Here is a 20,999-nt window from a genome sequence, read left to right as displayed (position 1 = left end):
ACTTGCACTGGCACAACAACACTGGCACGTGTATCACATTCCGTAACACTAAAATTAATTTCAAGGTACGTCACTGTCGGCACGCTTTTATTTTGGAACGTCAAGCCGGAAGTGTTCCAGACAGCGTGCAATGCACAAATAAATCCTTACATATGAGGTATGGATATTGATATTAACATAAAACATAAGCAAGGGCGATTTTAATTAACTTAAAAGTTCTCTGTTTAATTTTTGTGTAACTCGAGTGTTTTGGCCGACCGGATGCTTGGACCTAACCCCGCCCACAGCAATCGGTCTACAGAGAAAGATGGCGACGCAGATGGACCATGGTGTTCCGTTAAGCACGGTGAGAGGAGTTTACTTATTTGTTTGGGGAGTTTTGTCCTATTTATTGGTGGACTAAATGTGTGAACAATTGAAACAACAGTAAGAATCTGCGTCTGGGTTCAGTGAGGTTAATTCAGTCCATACAGCACACCCGCTGTGGTCAAAGCTGTATTGGCTGTTGGTACCGAGGTCTGTGGGACTCCCATGTAGTTACCAGTCAGTTTATATTTACAACTGCCAAAGAGTACTGTCATCGTTAACAGCAGTATTGATTACTCAGAAATTAGGTCCGGTTGCGCTGTGAATTCAGGCTAGTGGATAAGTTTCGTTTTCCTGACTCACGGCTGGTTTTACAGCCCACTAACATACTGGTTACAATGGCCTGTCTCGTCTTGTTCCAGGTCGACACAGAGCCAGGACCAGTGTATTCTCTATATCTATATTTGGTAGGAGGTTAAATGGCTTTTGCATAAGATTTAATGCACTTGTATAATGTTTTCCCTCTATTCAAAGGAGCTTGCAAAGAAAAGCGTCTGGACTTCTTTAAGTTGCTTGAAGACGTTTCACCTCTCATCCGAGAAGCTTCTTCAGTTCTAAGGTCAAATGGTGGAGAGCCCCAGATATAAACCTAGTGGGAGTAACCCCCCACAGAGGGACAAAAGGACCCCCTGATGATCCTCTAATCGCCTGAGCCAAGGTGTGAAACTGGGTGTGGGTCCCAATCAGCCAGAGTTTCGGGTGAGTTCATTGTGGCTGATTGGGACCCACACCCAGTTTCACACCTTGGCTCAGGCGATTAGAGGATCATCAGGGGGTCCTTTTGTCCCTCTGTGGGGGGTTACTCCCACTAGGTTTATATCTGGGGCTCTCCACCATTTGACCTTAGAACTGAAGAAGCTTCTCGGATGAGAGGTGAAACGTCTTCAAGCAACTTAAAGAAGTCCAGACGCTTTTCTTTGCAAGCTCCTTTGACTACGATGACCTGGATGACTGAGAACCTTCACAGACATTTTCCCTCTATTCACCCTCTTAAAGTCTTCCCCTGTTTGTTTATTACTCTGTAGTAAGTAGGCCTGCCACAAACGATTATTTTGATAGTCGACTAGTCACCGATTATTTTTGCGATTAGTCGACTAATCAGATCATGCATCCATTGGACGTAAAACGTACAGCTTATTGCACCAGCACGCATCTGCTTTTATATCATTAGCTTACAGCTTGAAGTGTTTAAGGTGCTAACTAAAAATATTAAAGTTTATTGAATTTAAATGAAATTTGCAGGTTGTTTCGGTGGACTTTATTAAACTCAGCCGTCTGCTCCTTGCTATATAAAATACAACGGGACACCGGAGTATATTCTCGAGCATCTCACACTTCTGATAATCAGTTGTCTGCTTGACATTTATTCAGCTGTGTGAAAACTTTAACTTTAATCTCAGCTAAACCGATTTACTCCGGAACAAATAAAACACTGAAAAAAGCCAAACAATAACACTTTTAAGTTATCTAAGTGACTTATATATCATGTTTAACCTGAGTAGCGAAAGACGGTGGTGGGTTTGAAAACGATTTGACGGGAGTCCGGTGTTCTCACGGGCTCTAGTGAGGCTTGAACCCTGGCTAGCTATCGAGCTGGTGGGTAACAGACATCTCCGAAAACGTCGGAGCGCTTTTGCAAATATGTGATGTCTTGATAAACTGAGCAGATATTTGAGGTTTACACAGTTACATTCTTGCCTGAACATATGTTAAACATTTATTTTGTGACCCAGAAAGAATAATAAGAGTAATATTAAAACTAACTAGTAGAGCTGGGCCATATTATACCGTTCATGGTAATACCGGTATAATGTTAGGCAACGATAGGAAAATGAAATATCGCGATAGAATGGGAGGAAAACGCGCATGCGCAGTGCCTTTTTTTTCATACGCACATGGCCGATTGTTGAGTGAAACAGATGAACCAGAATTGGTTTGTAAAAATGGTGCAACTTCAGTCATGTGGAACTGGTTTGGTGTTTGTCCGTCAGATACACGACAAAGCACTTTTTTTTTGCAGAACATGCAAGCAGCCGTTGTTATTGTCGTATTTGTCGGACTAAGATGCTCTTAAATCTGGGAGTAATCTGGGTCCTAAACTCTGTATGCTTCTGGTCAAACGAACACTGCAGCATCACTGAGAGTTAAAAACTGTTTAAATTCTTTCATCTTTAATAAAACGATCAGCATTGCTGCTTTACCAGGTGTAACTATGAAGTTTAACTTCCAGGCATCCATGAAAACAAAATTTATTACATTTAACGGAGTTAGAAGTTAGCAGGAAGCTAGCGGAAGTTAGCTCGCTAGTTTTGCTAGTTACCTAAGCATGATATAGCATGTTCTGACTGAGAGATTTCTGAAAAAATTCAAACGTACAGCTCTGCTATCACTTCCAACATAAATGAAGACAGGAAACTAAACAGCAGTGACGTTTGTAGGGTTACTGAAGTTGGGCTAGGTGGTATATAATGATGTGCTACGTGATCGCTAGCGACACAGCTATGTTAGCATAACATAAACAGTGAAGCTGGAGGACTAACACTAACACTTTTCCACTTATAAAAGTTAACGTTAAGGTTCCTGATAGTTAGAGACAAATGCAATCGCATGGCAGGATGCTGTAAACGAACCAAACTTCAGTCAGGAGAACAACTGAGATAATCCATCCACAATACAAGGTTAGTCATTAATGTACTGCAACAACATGGGAATAGAGCAGCTGCCAGAGAATTCAACATTAATGAATCAATGGTACAGAAGTGGAGGAAGCAAGAAGAATGAGTTTAATAAAGTTTGATTTATCTGACTGCTTTGTTTCGCTTAATGTGCCTTATAATCCCGTGCACCTTATGGTCCGAAAAATACGTACTGCACACTGCAGTTTAATGTTGCAAAGCACCTCTTTTTAACTTCAGTGGATATTATACATGGTTATGCTCAGGATATGTCAGCCCATTTCTACTGGAAATGCCTTTTGGTTAAACTTTCAGCAAGGAATTTGCATTTGCACTGTTACATTTTTATAAAGCTTTAATGTACATAAAAACCAGCTTCTTGTTTAAGTGAAAATAAATGGAAGGTTGTCTTTTTGCGCTAGTAATGTTGTGGAGTTGTATTTTGTCTCGCATCAATTATATCGTCAGTTATATCGTTATCGCAAATTTTCAAATATATATCGTGATAAATATTTTTGGCCATATCGCCCTGCTCTACTAACTAGCTGCCGCCATTGTTGGAAACTAAATTGGGCTGCGCTATGAATTCTGGGACACAGCTTCTTCTTCAGGGTTTAACGGCAGCTGGCATCCTTGTACATGCAGTGCTGCCATCTTCTGTTTCAGTCCGTTATTACACTCTTAAATCCTACTACTTATTCCTGCGTCTTTTGGGATCTTACAAAGCTTCAAACGACGCGTCGACTATTAAATTAGTTGTCGACGATTTTGATAGTCGACGTAATCGTGACTAGACGACTAATCGTGGCAGCCCTAGTAGTAAGTGTGTCCCTCGTGTTATCACACTTGTGAAAGCAAAACAAGGGATTAAAGTTGTTTAGGTCACCTTTGTTTGACTGCGGAGCTTCTTTGCATATGTCTGTGAAGGTTCTCAGTCATCCAGGTCAGAGTCATTTCAGTCAGAGTGTGTGTCCACACATTCAGACAGAAACTGGTTCATCCCAAAGACAGAACTAAACACAAACTTAACAACGTAGTATAGGCTGTACAGTGTAGGGGGGAATGCTCAGACCTCTACATTGGACAGACCGAACAGTCACTTCATAAAAGCATGGCACAACATAGAAGAGCCACCTAGACAGGACAAGACTCGGCTGTCCTTCTGCATCTAAAGGACAAAGGTCACTCCTTCGAGGACACCAATGTTCACATTTTGGACAGAGAAGACAGATGGTTTGAAAGAGGAGTGAAAGAAGCCATCTATGTCAACTGTGAGCGACCATCTTTGAACAGAGGCAGTGGTTTATGAAACCAACTGTCTGCCATATGATAGGGTGGGGGTAGATTTCACAATGAGCTGATGTGGGCTGATTTTTAGTTAAACCCATTTTCACGCCTTGGCTCATGTGATTAGGTAGATCATTAAGGGGTCCGGTGTCCCTCTTGGGGGGACACTCCCATAGGGCTTAAATCTGGAGCTCTCCAACATTTGACTCTAGAACTGAAGAAGCTTCTCAGATGACAGGTGAAATGTCTTCAAGCAACTTAAAGAAGTCCAGGCGCTTTTCTTTCCAAGCTCCTTAGACAGTTTCTTTGCATAATTTCCACCTACTTGAATTGATTCTGTTTATGACCAAATAAATATCAGCTTTCTAAGTGTTGAACAGTTACGATATAGATCTGTTATACCAGACATTGTCATCTGTAGTCTTGGCTGAAGCTCTGCAGTGGTGGAGAAAAAAATGACAATACCAAGCAATAAGGTAAACAAATGTAACACATTAAAAACAATATGCAAAGATGCACAGTGAACTCATTGCCATGTTCAAGAAACCAGTTTGAGATGATCTGAGCTTTGTGATATGTTACGTTATCCTGCCAGAAGCAGCTATCAGACAATGGGTACACTGTAGTCATGAGGGGATGAACATGGCCAGCAACAGTATTCAGTTATGTTGTAAGGTTTAAACGGTTCTCAGTTGGTAGTTTCCCACACACCATTACACTGTTACCACCACCCTGAACTTTTGATACAAGGCATGTTGTTTTCTGACCTGACCATTACACCAGCAAGCAGAGACTCATTAGAACAAGCAACATTTTTCCATTCTGCTGTTGGGTTAATTTGAGCAAACTGGAGCCTCAGTTTGCATGTTCTTAGCTGAGGGGAGTGCCACCCAGTGTGGTCTTCAGCCCATCTGCTTCAAAGTTTGTGTGGTTAGTAACATATGGCCAGGTGATGCTCTCCTCCAGCTACAGGACTGTTTTAATCTGACAAACTGGTCCATTTTTAAACAGCAGGATCTGGAGACCTTCAATCACTCTGTCCTTTTCTACATTAACTGCCGTGTAGAAAATGTGACAGTGACAAAAACTTAACTGAAAACCTTGGATGACAAGTAAAATCCAGGCTCTGATCAGAACTCGTCACTTAACCTTCGTGCTGAGGGTCATTTCCTTGTGCAACCTGCCAGTGCCAACCAGAGGATGGGTATTAAACAGGCAAAGGAGGCTTATAAGAAGAGGATCGAGGGCTTCCTCACTGATAACAACCCCCAGCCAGGTGTGGAGCGGCATCCCAATCTCTCACCAACTAGAAAGACCAGAGCCCCCAACTGCCGACAGCAGCCTCAAACTCGCAGAGGACCTCAACACCTTCTTTAGAAGGGTGCTCAACCTCTCCTTGACTCATGCCACCATTCCCACCAATCTGAAGGTCTCCACTATCATTCCGATCTCAATGACTACAGACCTGTAGCCCTCACGTCTGTAGTCATGAAGTTTTTGGAGCAGATACTGTCTCAGCACATCAGAGACTGTCTACCACCCTTCCTTCACCCGCACCAGTTTGCTTACAGAGCAAATCCTTCACTCACCTTTTTTTCTCATTCTGATGTTTGGTTTGAACTTCAGCAGGTTGTTTTGACCATGCTGAATTACTGCCATGTGATTAGCTGATTCAGTTTTTGTGTTAATAAGAATTTACACAAACATTTTTATCTGGATTTCCTGTGCTGTTGCTACATGTGGGAAACCCTTCCCCTTACTGTTCTTCCCTATTACAAGTCTGATCTCTTCTGCAAAGATTTGCATGTATTTTCACTAAATTGACCAGTGCAGCGCTGAACTGACCAGGTTTTGGTTTCAAAATTACATCAAACCTTTGTTTTAAACATGGAGCATATTTTCCATGCAGTAAAAATAAATAAAGTCAGTAAAGCCCCTTTGTTGTGGTGGATGTGATATAAAATGCAACTAATTTGTGAAATTGAATTTGTTTCACTTGTAGCTTTCGCCCAAGTTTCTGCACAGCAACTCCACCAGCCACACCTGGCCCTTCAGCGCTATAGCTGAACTGATTGGTGAGTCACTGTGATCTCATTGTATTTCGAGGTTGGTTTCTATTTCACTTCCAATTCTGAGAACAACAGCTGTAACGACACAGACAGATGATTATATAACAAAGTCAAATATTTACTTGATTGAACTGTATGTCTTGTTTCATGTTAAAAAAAAATACAATAAATAACAATAATATGTAATATAATAGTGAAGATATATATATATATATATATATATATATATATATATATATATATATATATATATATATATAATCTTCACTATATTTCTGCACGAATCTAACTTTATGAGTCTGTTTAATATGTACACTGTATGTAGCAGAAAAATAGGTCCTCTGTTAAAAAAAGTAGTCTCTCCCTGCTGCTCATCTACACTGTAATTCTGGCGTTCATATTTGGATTTTAAATGCTCCCTAAAACTGTTTTTGACAGACAATGCCTACGACCCAGACGTCAGTGCCAAACAGTTCTGGATTGATAAAACTGTGGTCAAAGGAGAAGAATGCCTCAGCTTCATGGATAATGGAAATGGGCTGGACAATAAAACAATGCATAAGATGCTCAGGTACAGATGCAACTACGGTGTCATTTTTTGAAACTTGTGGAAAGTCAGATTTCAGAAGATTGAAATCTTTGTAAAACCTTGAGATTTTAACATAAATTCATGGAGTGTGTGGTTTGCAGAATTTTATGGTGTCATTGTGCCATCATTGGGTGTCGTATTGAAGAAATTAAAAGTGTATTGTACAGCTCTCACCATGCCTTTTCATATCATGTGTTACTCGATATGGTCTCTTGTAGTGACGCGCGAATCATGAACGAATCGTTCAATACTCGAGAATCACTTTACTGACTCATGAATCATGATTCACAAGCTCAACTGACTCACTGACTCATCCCTGTTGCTGTTAGCAGCAATGTATCTAGCTTATAATTAAAATTGTGGAGAAAAACACAACATCCAGTATCTTAACAAAAAAAAATTCTGCTCTGAACTGGAAGGAAAAACCCTGAGTAGAAGCTCACATCAAGAAAATAGCTCCTCGGTTCACAGTAGCTTCGCTCTGCTAACATGCTAACAGCACATTTGAGCTACTCACCCCCTCCCTCCTGTGCTGAATCATAGAGCGAACGAATCACTCACTCACTCACCTACCTCCTCCCTCCTGGCTCACAGCTTCTTCTTCTTCTTGGTTGGCAACCAATGTTAAGGCGCATTACAAATTTGGTGCTAACAATGAAGGTTAAGGTCAAATGCTTAGCCAACCTAGGTGCTCATGTCTTCCGAGGCCTAGTATGTTGTTGTGAAGATTGAAGCCATGATAAATTGTGCGTAAGATAGCATTTAAACTGATTTCCACATTTGGTGTGACCTTGACCTTGATCATGACCATATTAAATTAAATCAAAAATTAAATCACCTAGAGATGCTTTTGGTACCTGCCATCAGACAAAAGTTAAACATGATATCTTGAAAACTGTGGATGCTAGACTGCTAACAGACAGTCAGACAAATGGAACTGATTGCATACTGCTTCCCTTCAGAGGGAGAATTATGGTTTGCAAAACTGGTAAAAAAAAATTTGCATTTTCTCTCCTTCAGCTTCGGATACAGTGACAAGATGCCCCTGAACGGTAAAGATCCAATTGGAATCTATGGCAATGGCTTCAAGTCTGGCTCCATGCGTCTTGGCAAAGATGCTATTGTCTTCTCCAAGTCGAAGAGGAGCTTATGCGTGGGGATGCTCTCCCAGACTTACCTGGAAAAGATTGGTGCAGATCAAATAATTGTACCTATTGTTTCCTTTGAAGAGAGCGACTCCAAGAACTATATCCTTTATCTAATGAAATATTATACATCAACTATGTATTCATTACTCCAGGATCAAATTAAGTCAGCTGAAAAAGAACAGGAGCAATCCAGAGATCTCAGAGAGAAAAAAGGGAGAAAAAAGAGATTCCTTTAAAAAAAAACATAAATAAATCAAAATTAGAGACTAGATAAAAGGTGTGATAACAAAGTCCTGCAACTTTGCTAAAACAAAAATTTTATAACTCTGATTTCATCTTTTCTTACACCTCTGAAGTGCTTCCAGTCTTGCTGTTGTATTTATTTTATTTAGATCTGTGGTTGTCCTGTTCTACTGGTTTACAAGTGAGGTCTGTAGAAAAGCAAAGACTTGACCAGGACTATTGTTGTTGGAGTTTTTATCTCCATGTTTAAAGGGTTGTGCACTGTGAATTGTTCCCAAGAGTCAGACTATTAAAGCAGAGGTCCGGTAGTGTCTGATAGAAAAGAATTCAGGAGAAATAATCAGAACTGTGATGCCTGGCACCGTGCACCAGCACTTTATGCATAATTCAGTAGCTTGTAGAAACACGTGTCTTGATGCACGCTCAGTCATCCAGGTAAGTAGATCCCAAAAGGTTGATTCTGTTCTGGACGTAGCGTTTTCAGAGGGAGAAATGTGTTGCAGAAACATCTTTAGCAGCAATAACACAAAGTAATTGTTTTCTGTATAGTTCTGATACTGTGTGAAGTTACCTGAAATCTTCAAACGGGCCAAATCTTCTGCTTTTTTAGAAGTGTTCAAACATGTCAATCATCATTTAATCAAATTCATTTGATTAGCAGCACCTCATCATGAACAAACCTTCTTCTTCACATGATTGTATGAGTGGAGTCGGGCTAAATGTTATCAAGTAGGATTTGATTTATTTGAAGAATGGAGTAGGAGAAAATCTGAACTGAGCTACAAACCTAGCATGTGAGATGTGCTAGGTTTGTAGCTGTAAATGTCATTGAGAAGGGTATTTTTTTGTCATCTTTTGTCATAAGTCATACTTCCCTTTTTCCTTTGTTTTCCGTCCTTAACTTCTCCTTTACTCTGTGTAAGAGAGGACCAGAAATCCAGTCTACAGGCCATTCTGCAGTATTCCCCTTTCAGCACACAAGAAGAGCTACTCTCAGAGATTCATGCAATTAGTTTGCCGGGATCCACGTCGAAAACTGGCACACGGATCATCATCTGGAACCTCCGCAGGTCTGTCTGTGGTCCACACAGGAATAAAGGGTCATATGTGATTTCAGAGGCTATGCTGTTGCAATTAAAGCCTGCTAGTTAAAGCCTCTCATTACTGGATCAATAAGATAAAACAAATGAACAGATTATCATCATTCCTACAAGAATCAAATCACCATCTTTCTTGTTTGCCTGATAAAAAGATGATAGTTTACAGATCTGGAAGCTTTCTTTGCACGACAAACAGGGCAAATTAACTGGATGTCAACTGCACACCATTTGTTGAAATGCACTCCATACCATTACATTTACCTCAAGGATGATGCATCCATGATTTCCAAAAAGAAAATTCTTCTGATTTTCATACCAATAGTAGTTCAAAACATGCACGCCCTAATGACTCAGTTAATTGGTTTTTCTCTATACCTAAACTGTTAACCACTTATTCACGCTGCTTTTTAGAGCGAGGTAAATGCCTTCCCAACTCAGTATTTAGTCTTTTGCAATCCTTCCTTTCAATTTATTTCACATTTTCCAGAGGGTTCTAACTTTTTGTAAACATAGTTCTAAGAAATATTGCATGACAAAGTCCTCCCTCTCTGCACTTATATTCTAACTGTCTTTTGCACTAATAACCAATAACATAAACTGTGTCTTGTTTTGTTTTTTTGTCAGGACATCTACTGGAACAACAGAGTTTGATTTTGAGAAGGATCGGTACGACATCCGAATTCCATCTGAGGTTTACAGTGCAGAGAATGACACTAATCAGCGTCCAGACAAGATCACGTCACACATCCCTGAGAGCATGTACTCGCTTCGGGTAAGCAGCATAAATGCGCATGCCCTGAAATAAACCATTAGCACTTGGTGCTAAAAGAGAAAGCCTCTTTGTCCTCAACATAATTATGCATCCAAAAATGAGAGTGCAACAGCTTTAGATGCTAATCACAGTTCAGTCCAGTGGGCAACTTCTGGTTAGATCCACAGGTTCAGCTTTTTTTTTTGACAGTGACACAATTTTTGTAAGTTTACCTCTGTGCACCTACACAGTAAAATTAAACAGCAGAGGGATTTGTGGGATTAAACAAAAGCTTTGCATTAACTGTTAAAGAATTGCAGCCATTTGTATACAGTCCCCCATCTGAGTCCCCAGGCTCAGATTAATATATTTTTGAAGCAGAGAGTATAGCCTTGCATACTTCCACAGTTCATCCTGGTACTTCTATCAGCAGTCACTTCACCAGTAAACAGTAGTGGCTCGTTTTCACTGGCAGCCATACATGCCCATGACATAACTCCACCATGTTTCAGAGAGGATGGGTTATGCTTCAGGCAGGGTTCGTACAGGTGAAAATACTTGAATATAGTCTTTTCAAGGTTTGAAAAGCGCTTGAATTTCAGATGTGATGCTTAAACGTGCTTGAAACTGTATTTCATTCACCACAAATAACTATCTGACCGAATAGTTTTCTTATCAGATAGAGAAATAAAATAAGTGTTTGATGGAAAATGACACTGAGTCACATGACAGGTGAGTCCTAGTAAATCATTTTTGAGTATGTGTAAATAAAATATGCTAATTTTGGAAACTTTTATTATTATTTTGCCAGCTATCAACCTTGCTGAAGAAATGACTGAAATGCACTGCGCTTTACTTAGTTCCTATGGACCCCAAAGCGCTTCACACTACATTCAGTCATTCACACACTGGTGCTGGCAAGCTACATTGTAGCCACAGCCGCCCTGGGGCGCACTGACAGAGGCGAGGCTGCCGGACACTGGTGCCACCAGGCCCTCTGACCACCACCAGTAGGCAACGGGTGAAGTGTCTTGCCCAAGGACACAATGACACAAGACTGTCAGAGCCGGGGCTCGAACCAGCAACCTTCCGATTACAAGGCGAACTGCCAACTCCTGAGCCACGATCGCCCCAGTAGTTAGTTATGGCATAGTGATTTATGAAATATGCTGTAAAATTGGCTAACATTACTTAGCAGTAGCAGTAATGTGAGTTACTTCACTCAAGTGAAAGCTTTAAGCGTTAGTCTGATACCTAACTTTTACTAAATAATGGTAAAAAGAGTGACTGATCCTCATGGGCACAAAGAATAGCCACTTTTTTATGCTACCGAAGTCCCGGGCCTTTCATTAAAAATCTGTTTATTGTGAGCACCTACACATTAAACAACTTAAAAATTATAATTGGCTTCAAGCTCACATTGAGGCCTGTGTGGCACTGAGACAAATTTGAGTGTTTTAATATAATAATGTTTCATGAATGTTAGGCTGCCTGTTTATGAACAATACGTTATAATTCTACATAATTATATCACAGATGATAGGTAGATGCTTGTGCATTCTTAAAGTATTATATGTTGAATTGAACTGAGTATGTCATCTGTTCAAAGCCTCTCCCAGTCAGTGCTGTTCTCCATGCCTGTTTTACTGTACATGATGTTATTGGCACAAACACTTTAAAGGTGATTATAAAAGATAAAAAGATTTTTAAAAAACTATGAATGCATGGATCCCTCTCTCTCAAATATATATATATATATATATATATATATATATATATATATAAGGAGAAAACTTTATAAGCTGAAAAATTACAGGCAGATATTGCATTAAGGAGGTCTGTAAAATAGTCACTCTTAATCATGGTTTTTAGAGATTTCCCCCAATTTATGAGCTCCACCCTGTTTTCTTTTTCACGATTCTTCTGATTGTATAAGTAAAATGACATCTGTGGGTGGGTGTAGGCATTTTCCAGCATTCTGTACCTGAAGCCTCGAATGCAGATCATAGTTCGGGGTCAAAAGGTGAAATCTCAGCTCATCGCCAAGAGCCTGGCCTGGATCAGAAAGGATCACTATAAGCCTACTTTCCTAGTACCGGTATCCTTTTTACACAGCTTTTCTACAACTGTATAATTTTGGTGATATGTTTATTCTGCTGTTTTTTTGCGTTTTCCTTAAATTGTATGCTAGACCCAAAGAATTCCTATTACTTTTGGGTATAACACCAAAAGCAAAGACCAGTGTGGCATAATGATGTATCACAAGAACCGGCTCATTAAAGCTTACGAACGTGTCGGCTGTCAGCTTAAGGTCAGTTTCTGCTGTTTAAGTGAGTTTTTCTTTAATCACGTGTTTTAACATGTAGAATGATGTAGATGTTATCATTTGCTAAAATGTTGCTTCCTACAGGCCAACAACAACGGTGTTGGAGTCATTGGGGTCATAGAATGTAACTTTTTGGATCCCACTCACAACAAACAGAGTTTTATGGAGAATGACAAGTACAGGTAATAGCATTCCTGATTACATTTATCACCTCGAAGGCTCGATTGAGGTCATAATGAGGTTTGGGTGGGTGAGGCACAGTCTGTCTGTCTGATGCAAACTTTCTTGGCACAGGAAAACCATGAATAATTTGGGGATTAAATTGGAGGAGTACTGGAAAGAGATACGCTACAGAAAGACGAAAGAAAATCCAAATAGCACCATACTACCAGAAGATATCAAGTTAGTACACTTCGCAGCGACTGGCATCAGGTTTTCATTCATTCAAATTTGTGTTTGCATATGTGTTTAACCATGCCGGTTTGTCTTTAGGAAGCGACCAGATCAAAACTGGGCGCAGTGTGATAGCTGTCTGCAGTGGCGTAAACTTCCTGATGGCATTGACATCAACAAGCTGCCAGAGAAATGGTTCTGCCAAATGAACCCTGATCCTCAGTTCAGGTAATTGGATTTTTGGCAGTTTACCATGATTCTGTTCCAGAAAGCAGGTTCAACAATCTCTGAGTCCATTACCAAAACTAACCATCGGTTTTGATTCCAACAAGGCCTGATCAGAGTTATTTCCATCAACTCTGAGTGTGTTTACTCAGAGTTAAACATATAAGTGAATAGTAGAAATAAAGCCTTCATCAATGGTGCTTTGATACCAGTATGGCCACGGCAAATACCATGGCAAAGGGCAAATAAAAAGTCGACCCCCATTTTATTCCAGTGTTTGAGGAACCTAAATTTGCTGGTAATTATTACATGGTTATGTCACTACCTCCTTATATGGTGACACTGGTTTTTCTGAATGGACAAACACACACAGATGAATCAGGAAAGAAAATCTTTATCTACTTATGGGAGGGGGACTAGCACTGGTTACCAGTCTTTTCACTTCAGTTCTCAATTGCACTTACAGGAGCTGCCAGGTAGCCGAGGAAAAAGAAGACTCTGATGATGATCAGCCTTCGTATCGCAAGACCTACAAACAGCAGTGAGTCACAGTGACAGAAGTTTAAATTAATATTTATACAGAAATCTAAACGAAAATCTTAACTGATCATAAAAGAGGTGACCTGTGTGATTTATTTGTTACAGGGAGAGAGAGGAAAAGAAACAGGAGAAGGAAAGACAGATGGTAAGGATGCGTCATTTTCTGTAAATCGTTTTTCTTTTTTTTCTGCTGCAAGGGCACCTGCAGTGCCTTACTATGACTTTGAGGGATTTTGTCATTTTAATTATTTGTGATCCTGTGCGCATTTGTGGAGTATTGAACCCATGAAGAACAGTTGCCTCTGTCTAAACTTGCCAAACAAAATGAGGCTCTCGGAGAGCGGCAGGGAGACCTGGAACGGCGGCTGCATCAAACAGTGTTTCCCATTTATCACTTTGGAGGCCAGCAGCAATGTGCTATTGATAGAATCATCATATTAGACTAAACAAATCTAAACTTAGCACAAACTCTAATTATATATTTGTTTGGTCTATCATTATTACTATTATTATTAGTAGTAGTAGTAGTATCATATTATTGTTGTTATTATTATTATTATTATTATTATTATTATCTAGGCCAGTGTTATAGGGCAGCTTCAAGCTGGTGTTCTGCAAAAAACTAAACCTAGCACCTCTTCCAAATTGAGGGCCGGTTTCCATATAATGGGGGATTTCACAGGTAAGCCACGAAGTAGGCATCCCAAGAAGATAACACCACAAGAACTCCACTTTTCCTCAGGAACTCTAGACAGGCTTCTACAGATTTAAAGTCACGGTTTGCAAGCTGATATGGCCGACAGCTTTCTACCCAGGCAGAGTGCACATAGCCAATCTCCAGTCTCACTGGGCTGCCAACAAGCCTGCCAAGAAGACTGTGGTTCACCATCAGGCCTTTTTGTGCCCATGTGCACTGGAACTTGAACATGTGAAAGTGTGGAGAAGATGCAGAGAACGATATGTTGATTGCAGCACTGATTGGGTAAGAACTTTTGGAGGTGGAGGCAGTGTGGTTAGTATGAGGCGGCATCTCCCTCACTGGAAAAAATGGCTCATCAGTGCAGAGAGATGACGAGATAAAACCAGTAGCAATCCCATATCTCCGCAGTCTCGCACCGAACCATTCCTGACCTCAAACCGACTGAACAGTTGTGGGATCAACTTGGGCTTAAATGGTACCATTTAAGGGAACGGTGTAAGATTTATTGCCAAGAAAAATTGTTACAACAAAAAAATAATCAGCCAAATACAAGATTCTTTACTTTTTGTGCTAAATTTAGATTCAGTTTAGTCTAATATGATGATTAATGTTCAGTCTTTTTTTTATTGACAGATTGTCCACCAATCCCCTTCCACTCCCACTACTTTGAGGAGCTGTTCATTACAAGAGGGCGCTACAAGGCCTGAATCCTCACCGCTGACGTCTTCCACCATTTCTTCAGCTGGTGAGAAATTTTTCTCTTTGAGTGTGAGTGGGGAAAAACACTTTGAGAAATTAAAATGTATTTGTATTCTTTCTCTTTAGCCTACAGCCCTTCTCGTAATGATGGTTTTCCAGTTATTACTAGTGTATGCTCATTGTCAGCAGGCGCATTGTCAGCAGGCGCATTGTCAACCCTGAGGTATGGTTTTGTTTTGTTTGGCAGCTTAAATATGTGTTTTGGGACAGTAACATTGGGCGTTAACTCTGTTTTTTGTGCTCTGCAGAGTAAAAAGGAAACTGCCTGTTACTCCACAGAACACACCAAAAAGATCTCGGATAAATGGCTTCCACAGGAGCACCTCGGAAACAGCCCCATCAGTAGATGTGACCCCACTGAGCTCTCCTTCTGTGAATGTCGATAGTAATACTGATGATACCGACGATGAAATTGTCATCTTGGAGACTGCTAGCACCCCCAAGCCAAAACAGAACCTCTACGATTTAAATAAAGTGAAGAAAGAGGAAGAGCAAAGTGACAATAATGTCAGCATGCTGTTGGAGTGTAGCGATGATGCTGCTGTGGATGTCCCCTCAGACACGAATGCTGCAGGAGCAAGCTCTGCAGGGTCTGCAGCTGTGGAAACCAGTTCCTCCCCAGCGCCCCTTCCACAGCTGTCAAGCGCCACTACCCAGACAGAAGCACCTATTGTGAAGCAAGAAGGCGAGGACCAAAAGCAAGATGATATTAATAAGGGTGGTAAAGAACAGACCTCAAATATGGATAACTGCAACGTTCAGCAAAGAAAATTTAAGCAGGAGAGCAGTGGAGACAGTCAGAGTGAACATCAGGGACAGAAGACCTTGCAGAATGGTGTGAACCATGATCTAGAAAGGGAAGGAAGTCCTAGACCTTCCTGTTCAAATATCGGTGACAACGAATATAGTCCACTTACCTACCCCAATATCTCTGAGGTACAGCAACAACAAGACCAGCTGCTTGAGCTCATGCAGGAGACCGCTCAGGAGAGAGACTCTTTAAAAGAACAGGTCCAGAAACTTACCTCACAAGTGAAAGACCTGGAGAAAAAACTGAAGGAGATGGCACCGGTCAGCGTAAAGAAGGAGTGTTGTCACCAAGCCAGCCAGACAGAAGAAACAGGATGGCAGACGGACTACAAAAGTCTGTTCGAGAAGGCCAAACAGAAAGTCAGTGAACTGATTAAAGAGAAGGAGGCTTTAATAGCAGCATCTGATACCAAGGCCAATCTGAGTGCTGACAAAAATGTGGAAAACGATGATGAGATCGCACTGCAAGTTGACGCTCTAGTCCGGAAACTGGATCAAAGAACGAAGGAGACAGAAGAGCTGCGCTCACGGGTCAGTGACACTGTGTAGGGCTGTCTTTGTTTAAAGAAAATAGTAAAAGTGATGACAAAAAGCTTTTCTCACATTCAGTTGAAATAATTTGAGTCTTAAACGCACTGAACTAAACAAGCTTTTTGCCTCTGCCTAGCTTATGCTTCTGGTAGCGCTGACGTAGGAACGTGCATGTCACTCCGTCTGTAAACACAAAGTTGGAAATGGTCATGTCAAATTTGACCTGTATAGAGGTCAAATAGATTGATCTGAAGGTCATTATAACATACCATAATAGACCCATTTCTGTAATATACTTACATATCTATACTATTGCTAATATATATTGTAATATATCTATATCACTAAAGCACTTCTGGATGGATGCAAACTGCATTTCGTTGCCCTGTACCTGTGCATGTGCAATGACAATAAAGTTTAATTCTAATTCTAAATGATGGTATACAGAGCTGTTACAACTATGATTCTTACTGCTAATGTTTGTATTGGCAACATACTGTTTAGGGAACAGTATGTAAAAGTAAATACTCCTCAGCGCTGCCCTGGGGGAGGTTTGCACTTACTGAGTGCTTCTTGTTAATCCTTATATTTATTTATCTATTTATTTATTTAACATCTGGCAGCAGCTGGCCGATGTTGTCATGTGCCTTAATTGGTGTTCTGATAAAAGCACATGCTATGAGGTATACCTTACATCTACTTGTCAATCCAACTGTATAAGGGAAAATATCCCAAATTGCCCACTGTTATGCACTTTTTAAATATATTTCTCCTTTCGTTTGATTGATATTGACCTTCGTACCTACCCTCTCCCTCTGCACCACCAGCTGGACCTTGTGGAGGAGCACAAGGCAAACCTGGCAGCCCAGTGTGAAGAGCTCCAGTTAAGCTTAGAGCACCAAAGGGAAAAAGCACAAAGTCTTCCAACAACCAGTGAATCTTCAATTCAGACACATCCAGAGGAGGAAGGAGGGGCAGCTGTTTCTGGCACACATTCAAACTCAGATGCATCCAGAAGGTTGGACTGCTGGGAGATCACTCCTCGTGGTTTTGATGTAGCCCTCTTTGATAAAGCAATTTATGAAAGCAGCCTCACTGTTTTTCTCCTTTCTGTTTCCCCTTAGTTTGGTAGAGCTTCGGCAGAACGTCGGGCGCCTTCTTCTCTCCCACGTGCCTGCGCTGGACCTGGCACAAGTGAATTTCGAGTGTAATGTAATTGATGAGATCCTAGACCAGTTTCTCACTAATAACAATTCTGACACAACAAATGATTAAACAAAAGTCGTCACATCCTGGATTTAACTAGCGCTCCGCCTGTAAATGTTTCATAAGGAGACCCGTGAGTGGGATATTAACTTAATTTAAGGTATGTTACAGATGCTTACGGATTTTTATTTTTAGGTTACTTTAACTAGCTTTTTAGGGTTTTTATGAAACAGAAACGAACAGCTGTAGATATTAATTGCTCCCAAGTTTCTCAAGAAAATCAAGGAAGTAGCAGTTTGTCAGTAGTCTTGCCAGCTATTAATACTTTTGTGTTTGATTTTTCTCTTGTTTTTGTTTTAAATAATAGGTTGCACATTTTGTATTATCATGTCTTACCAAATATATTTTTATATTGCCTATTTATATTTGTTGATTACTGCTCTGCGGCAAGGTGTGGTTTGTGGCTTAGCTGCAGGGGAGGGGTGGCCGGCACAGCTCAGGTCCATTACGGTAACCATGACTTCCCTATTTAAGTAACTGTCCGGTCCCAAAAGAGGGGTGGGAGGTTTGGAGAGGAGAGGAAAGCGCACAGCCATACAGGTGTATATATGTGTGTGTGTGGCTGTGTAGGAGCAAAATAAAAATGAGTTTGTCAAAACAACCTGCAAAGGCATCAGGTCCTTATGTCATAAGCTCTATAAGACTTTGGTAGTCTTCTCAAAATCACAACACAAGTCTGCCACAGAAGTTTGTCATCGCTGCAAGCGGTTTCATTATAATAATGAGGTGTGTGATGTGGGGCACAAGGAGCAAGGTCTTCAGTTTTGGTTGATTGTTTCAAACTCAAATGTTTTGGCAGCGTAGGTGGCAATTAAGGCATTAACTTTAGGCACCCTGGTTTTACATTTCACTTTTGGGCAATAATTCAAGTTTCACTTTGGTAAAGAGCTCAGTCTGACCAGTGGCCGCAGCATGAACTTCCAGGTCTGAATATACTGATGAATTAAACTGGATCATTTTGTTTTAAAAACATCTGTTTTGTATTTCAAAATATTTTTTGAAGCGACTCTCAGGTGATGAAATAACCAGCGTGGGAGTCGCATTTCCATTTTCCACGACATTTTACAGAAAAAAAGAAAAGCATCAACCACACGGTTTTACATGTTGTACTTTAACCTGCATATCACAGGCTTGGAAACAATGGGGTTTTTTTCTAAAATGTCCTCGATTTTCAACTTTAATCCTCGGGATTTAACTAAAATCCTCATTGCAAAACTGTTAGCGGTTTTATTTTCTTTAAGTTAACTTGACTTAAATGTTTCACAGTTGCAGTGCACTGCTGCTAACTCTGATATTTAAAAATTAAATATTCTGTCAATGACAACCACAGTAATAAAAGTTTGTTCTACCTATTTTTTAATAAATAATTTTAAATAATGGTCTAATTGCTGTTTTTGACATTATCATCGTGATTTTTACTATGATAATTAATGATGTGAAAATCTGATATCATTACTGCCCTTTTTTCTTTGAACATTGTCTGTTTTTCTAGTACTTGTATCTCACTATTTACAAATTAATTTTTATTAAGCCACTGTTACGGATTCAAATATTGGGGATGGATACAAGAGGAAAAACCAAAATAACAACACTGGTCCGGTCGGGTTGAGTCAAACGATGATTTTAATGATCACACGCGTGGGAGATGGACACCGTACGCAGACAGCATCAGATCTCAAAATGGTGGAGCATTGCTCAAACTCTTATAGCCTCTGGTGCCTCCACCTATTCATAAAAGCCTAAACATTCACATTCTTTCTCTCACACAGTGCCTAAGCTACGACCTTGGCTCCCTGTTTATCTGCTCCTGCTGAGATGGGGCAGAAAACTCCAGTATGTTCTGTTCTCTTCTAATCAGACAAATAAGGCGATGACTTTCTGCGAACAGTATTTCTTATAACTCAGCAGTATAATGCATCATAAAACAATATCATTCATTCACAATAAATCAGCAGTCTAATGTAATGCGAATCAATTTAACAAATGCAATAGTTATCAGCTTCTTCTAATTCTGGAGAATAATGCAAACTAAAACTACATAATTCACAATCTTTAATTAGGGGTCTAACATGGCATAAAATAATATTATAATCCCACACTCCCCCTGTTGAGCTCTTTAGAATAAAGAGCTCACCTACACCCTGTAATCCAGTGTGACCGGGTTCATTTCTTCTCACTCCTGAGGTCCTTTGTCCCCCTGTTGGGCGAACCATATGTGAGATGACCTCTGTGTTTGCGCAGTTCAGATGCAAGAAAAACTATTATTACAACAGTAGCAGGTACAGATGACACTCCCCAGTTCTCCCACAGCTTTATTTTGGTGCTACCTTATACCCTTCAGACGTACTCAGACTAGAACCTCTGTCTGAGGAGCTTTTAGCCTTTATTTTATTGCTGCAGCTACCAGTGTCTTCCAGTTGGGTGATCCTCTGCTCTTCTTTCTTCAACCTCAGGGGTTAGACAACCCTTCAGTCGTTGCACAGATCAGGGGATTATTCTGCCCCGATTTCAAACAACGATCTGTGTATCCTCGGGTCCTGTGTGTCCTGTGTATCCCCCAGAAAAAGGAACAGGAACGTGTCCCCCTTTTGACCAAGAGCCTCTTGAACCTCGCTGGTCTGGTGTTCCTGGATTTCCGCCAACCCCTTCATGGTTATTGCTGTGTTTATGGGATCCATCCTTTGAGGTGACTAATCGGAGCCCAAAATGCCATGACACTTGAACCCAGTTGGTGTCTCGGCAGTCACCGTGTCTGTCTCTGCTGCGAGGGATCCTCGTATATCTGTGACCTCGTCTGGTGTCTGTTCCTTCCTCTGTAAGAGACAGAAAACCAAAACACCTCACTTCCTAGCTCTAATAATCTAATGCTGTTATCTACTGATCTTCTGGCGATTCAGAATTGGTTTAGAACAGGGCTGCCCAATCCCAGTCCTCGAGAGCTACTATCCTGCAGCTTTTAGATGCATCCCTACTCCAACACAGCTGAATCAAATGGTTTGATTACCTCTTCAGCATGCCATCGTGTTTGGCAAAGGCCTGATAACAAGCCATTCAATTGATTCGGGTGTGTGGGAACAAGGATGCATCTAAAAGCTGCAGGACGGTAGCTCTCGAGGACCGGGATTGGGCACCCCTGGTTTAGAATATTCAGAATGTCCCAGGGACTCATTCCAATCATATCCTATGTGTGTGTAAGCGTGTTTGCATTTAGCCCTCTGCAC

At 40.6% G+C, this 20,999-nt stretch overlaps 1 protein-coding gene across 1 annotated transcript; it reads left to right on the top strand.

The window, feature by feature from the left end:
- The first annotated feature begins 243 nt into the window (after window positions 1-243).
- On the top strand, window positions 244-19,163 carry morc3a (MORC family CW-type zinc finger 3a). Its single transcript, XM_085433822.1, has 18 exons — window positions 244-346; window positions 6,331-6,403; window positions 6,836-6,968; window positions 8,007-8,233; window positions 9,291-9,447; window positions 10,102-10,249; window positions 12,192-12,326; window positions 12,420-12,539; window positions 12,639-12,736; window positions 12,849-12,956; window positions 13,047-13,175; window positions 13,639-13,713; window positions 13,818-13,857; window positions 15,046-15,157; window positions 15,238-15,334; window positions 15,420-16,512; window positions 17,340-17,530; window positions 17,637-19,163. Exons 1-18 carry the CDS (start codon window positions 308-310, stop codon window positions 17,785-17,787), a joined length of 3,126 nt encoding a protein of 1,041 aa, XP_085289948.1. The 5' UTR covers window positions 244-307; the 3' UTR covers window positions 17,788-19,163.
- The last annotated feature ends 1,836 nt before the right edge of the window (window positions 19,164-20,999 follow it).

Source organism: Copadichromis virginalis, linkage group LG16 (assembly GCF_057382275.1).
Source record: "Copadichromis virginalis isolate Kocher_CV1m ecotype Utaka linkage group LG16, C_Virginalis_male_GT1.1, whole genome shotgun sequence".
Taxonomy (NCBI): Eukaryota; Metazoa; Chordata; class Actinopteri; order Cichliformes; family Cichlidae; genus Copadichromis; species Copadichromis virginalis.
Note: the sequence above shows the minus strand (reverse complement) of the source record. Positions and strands in the feature narration are given on the sequence as shown.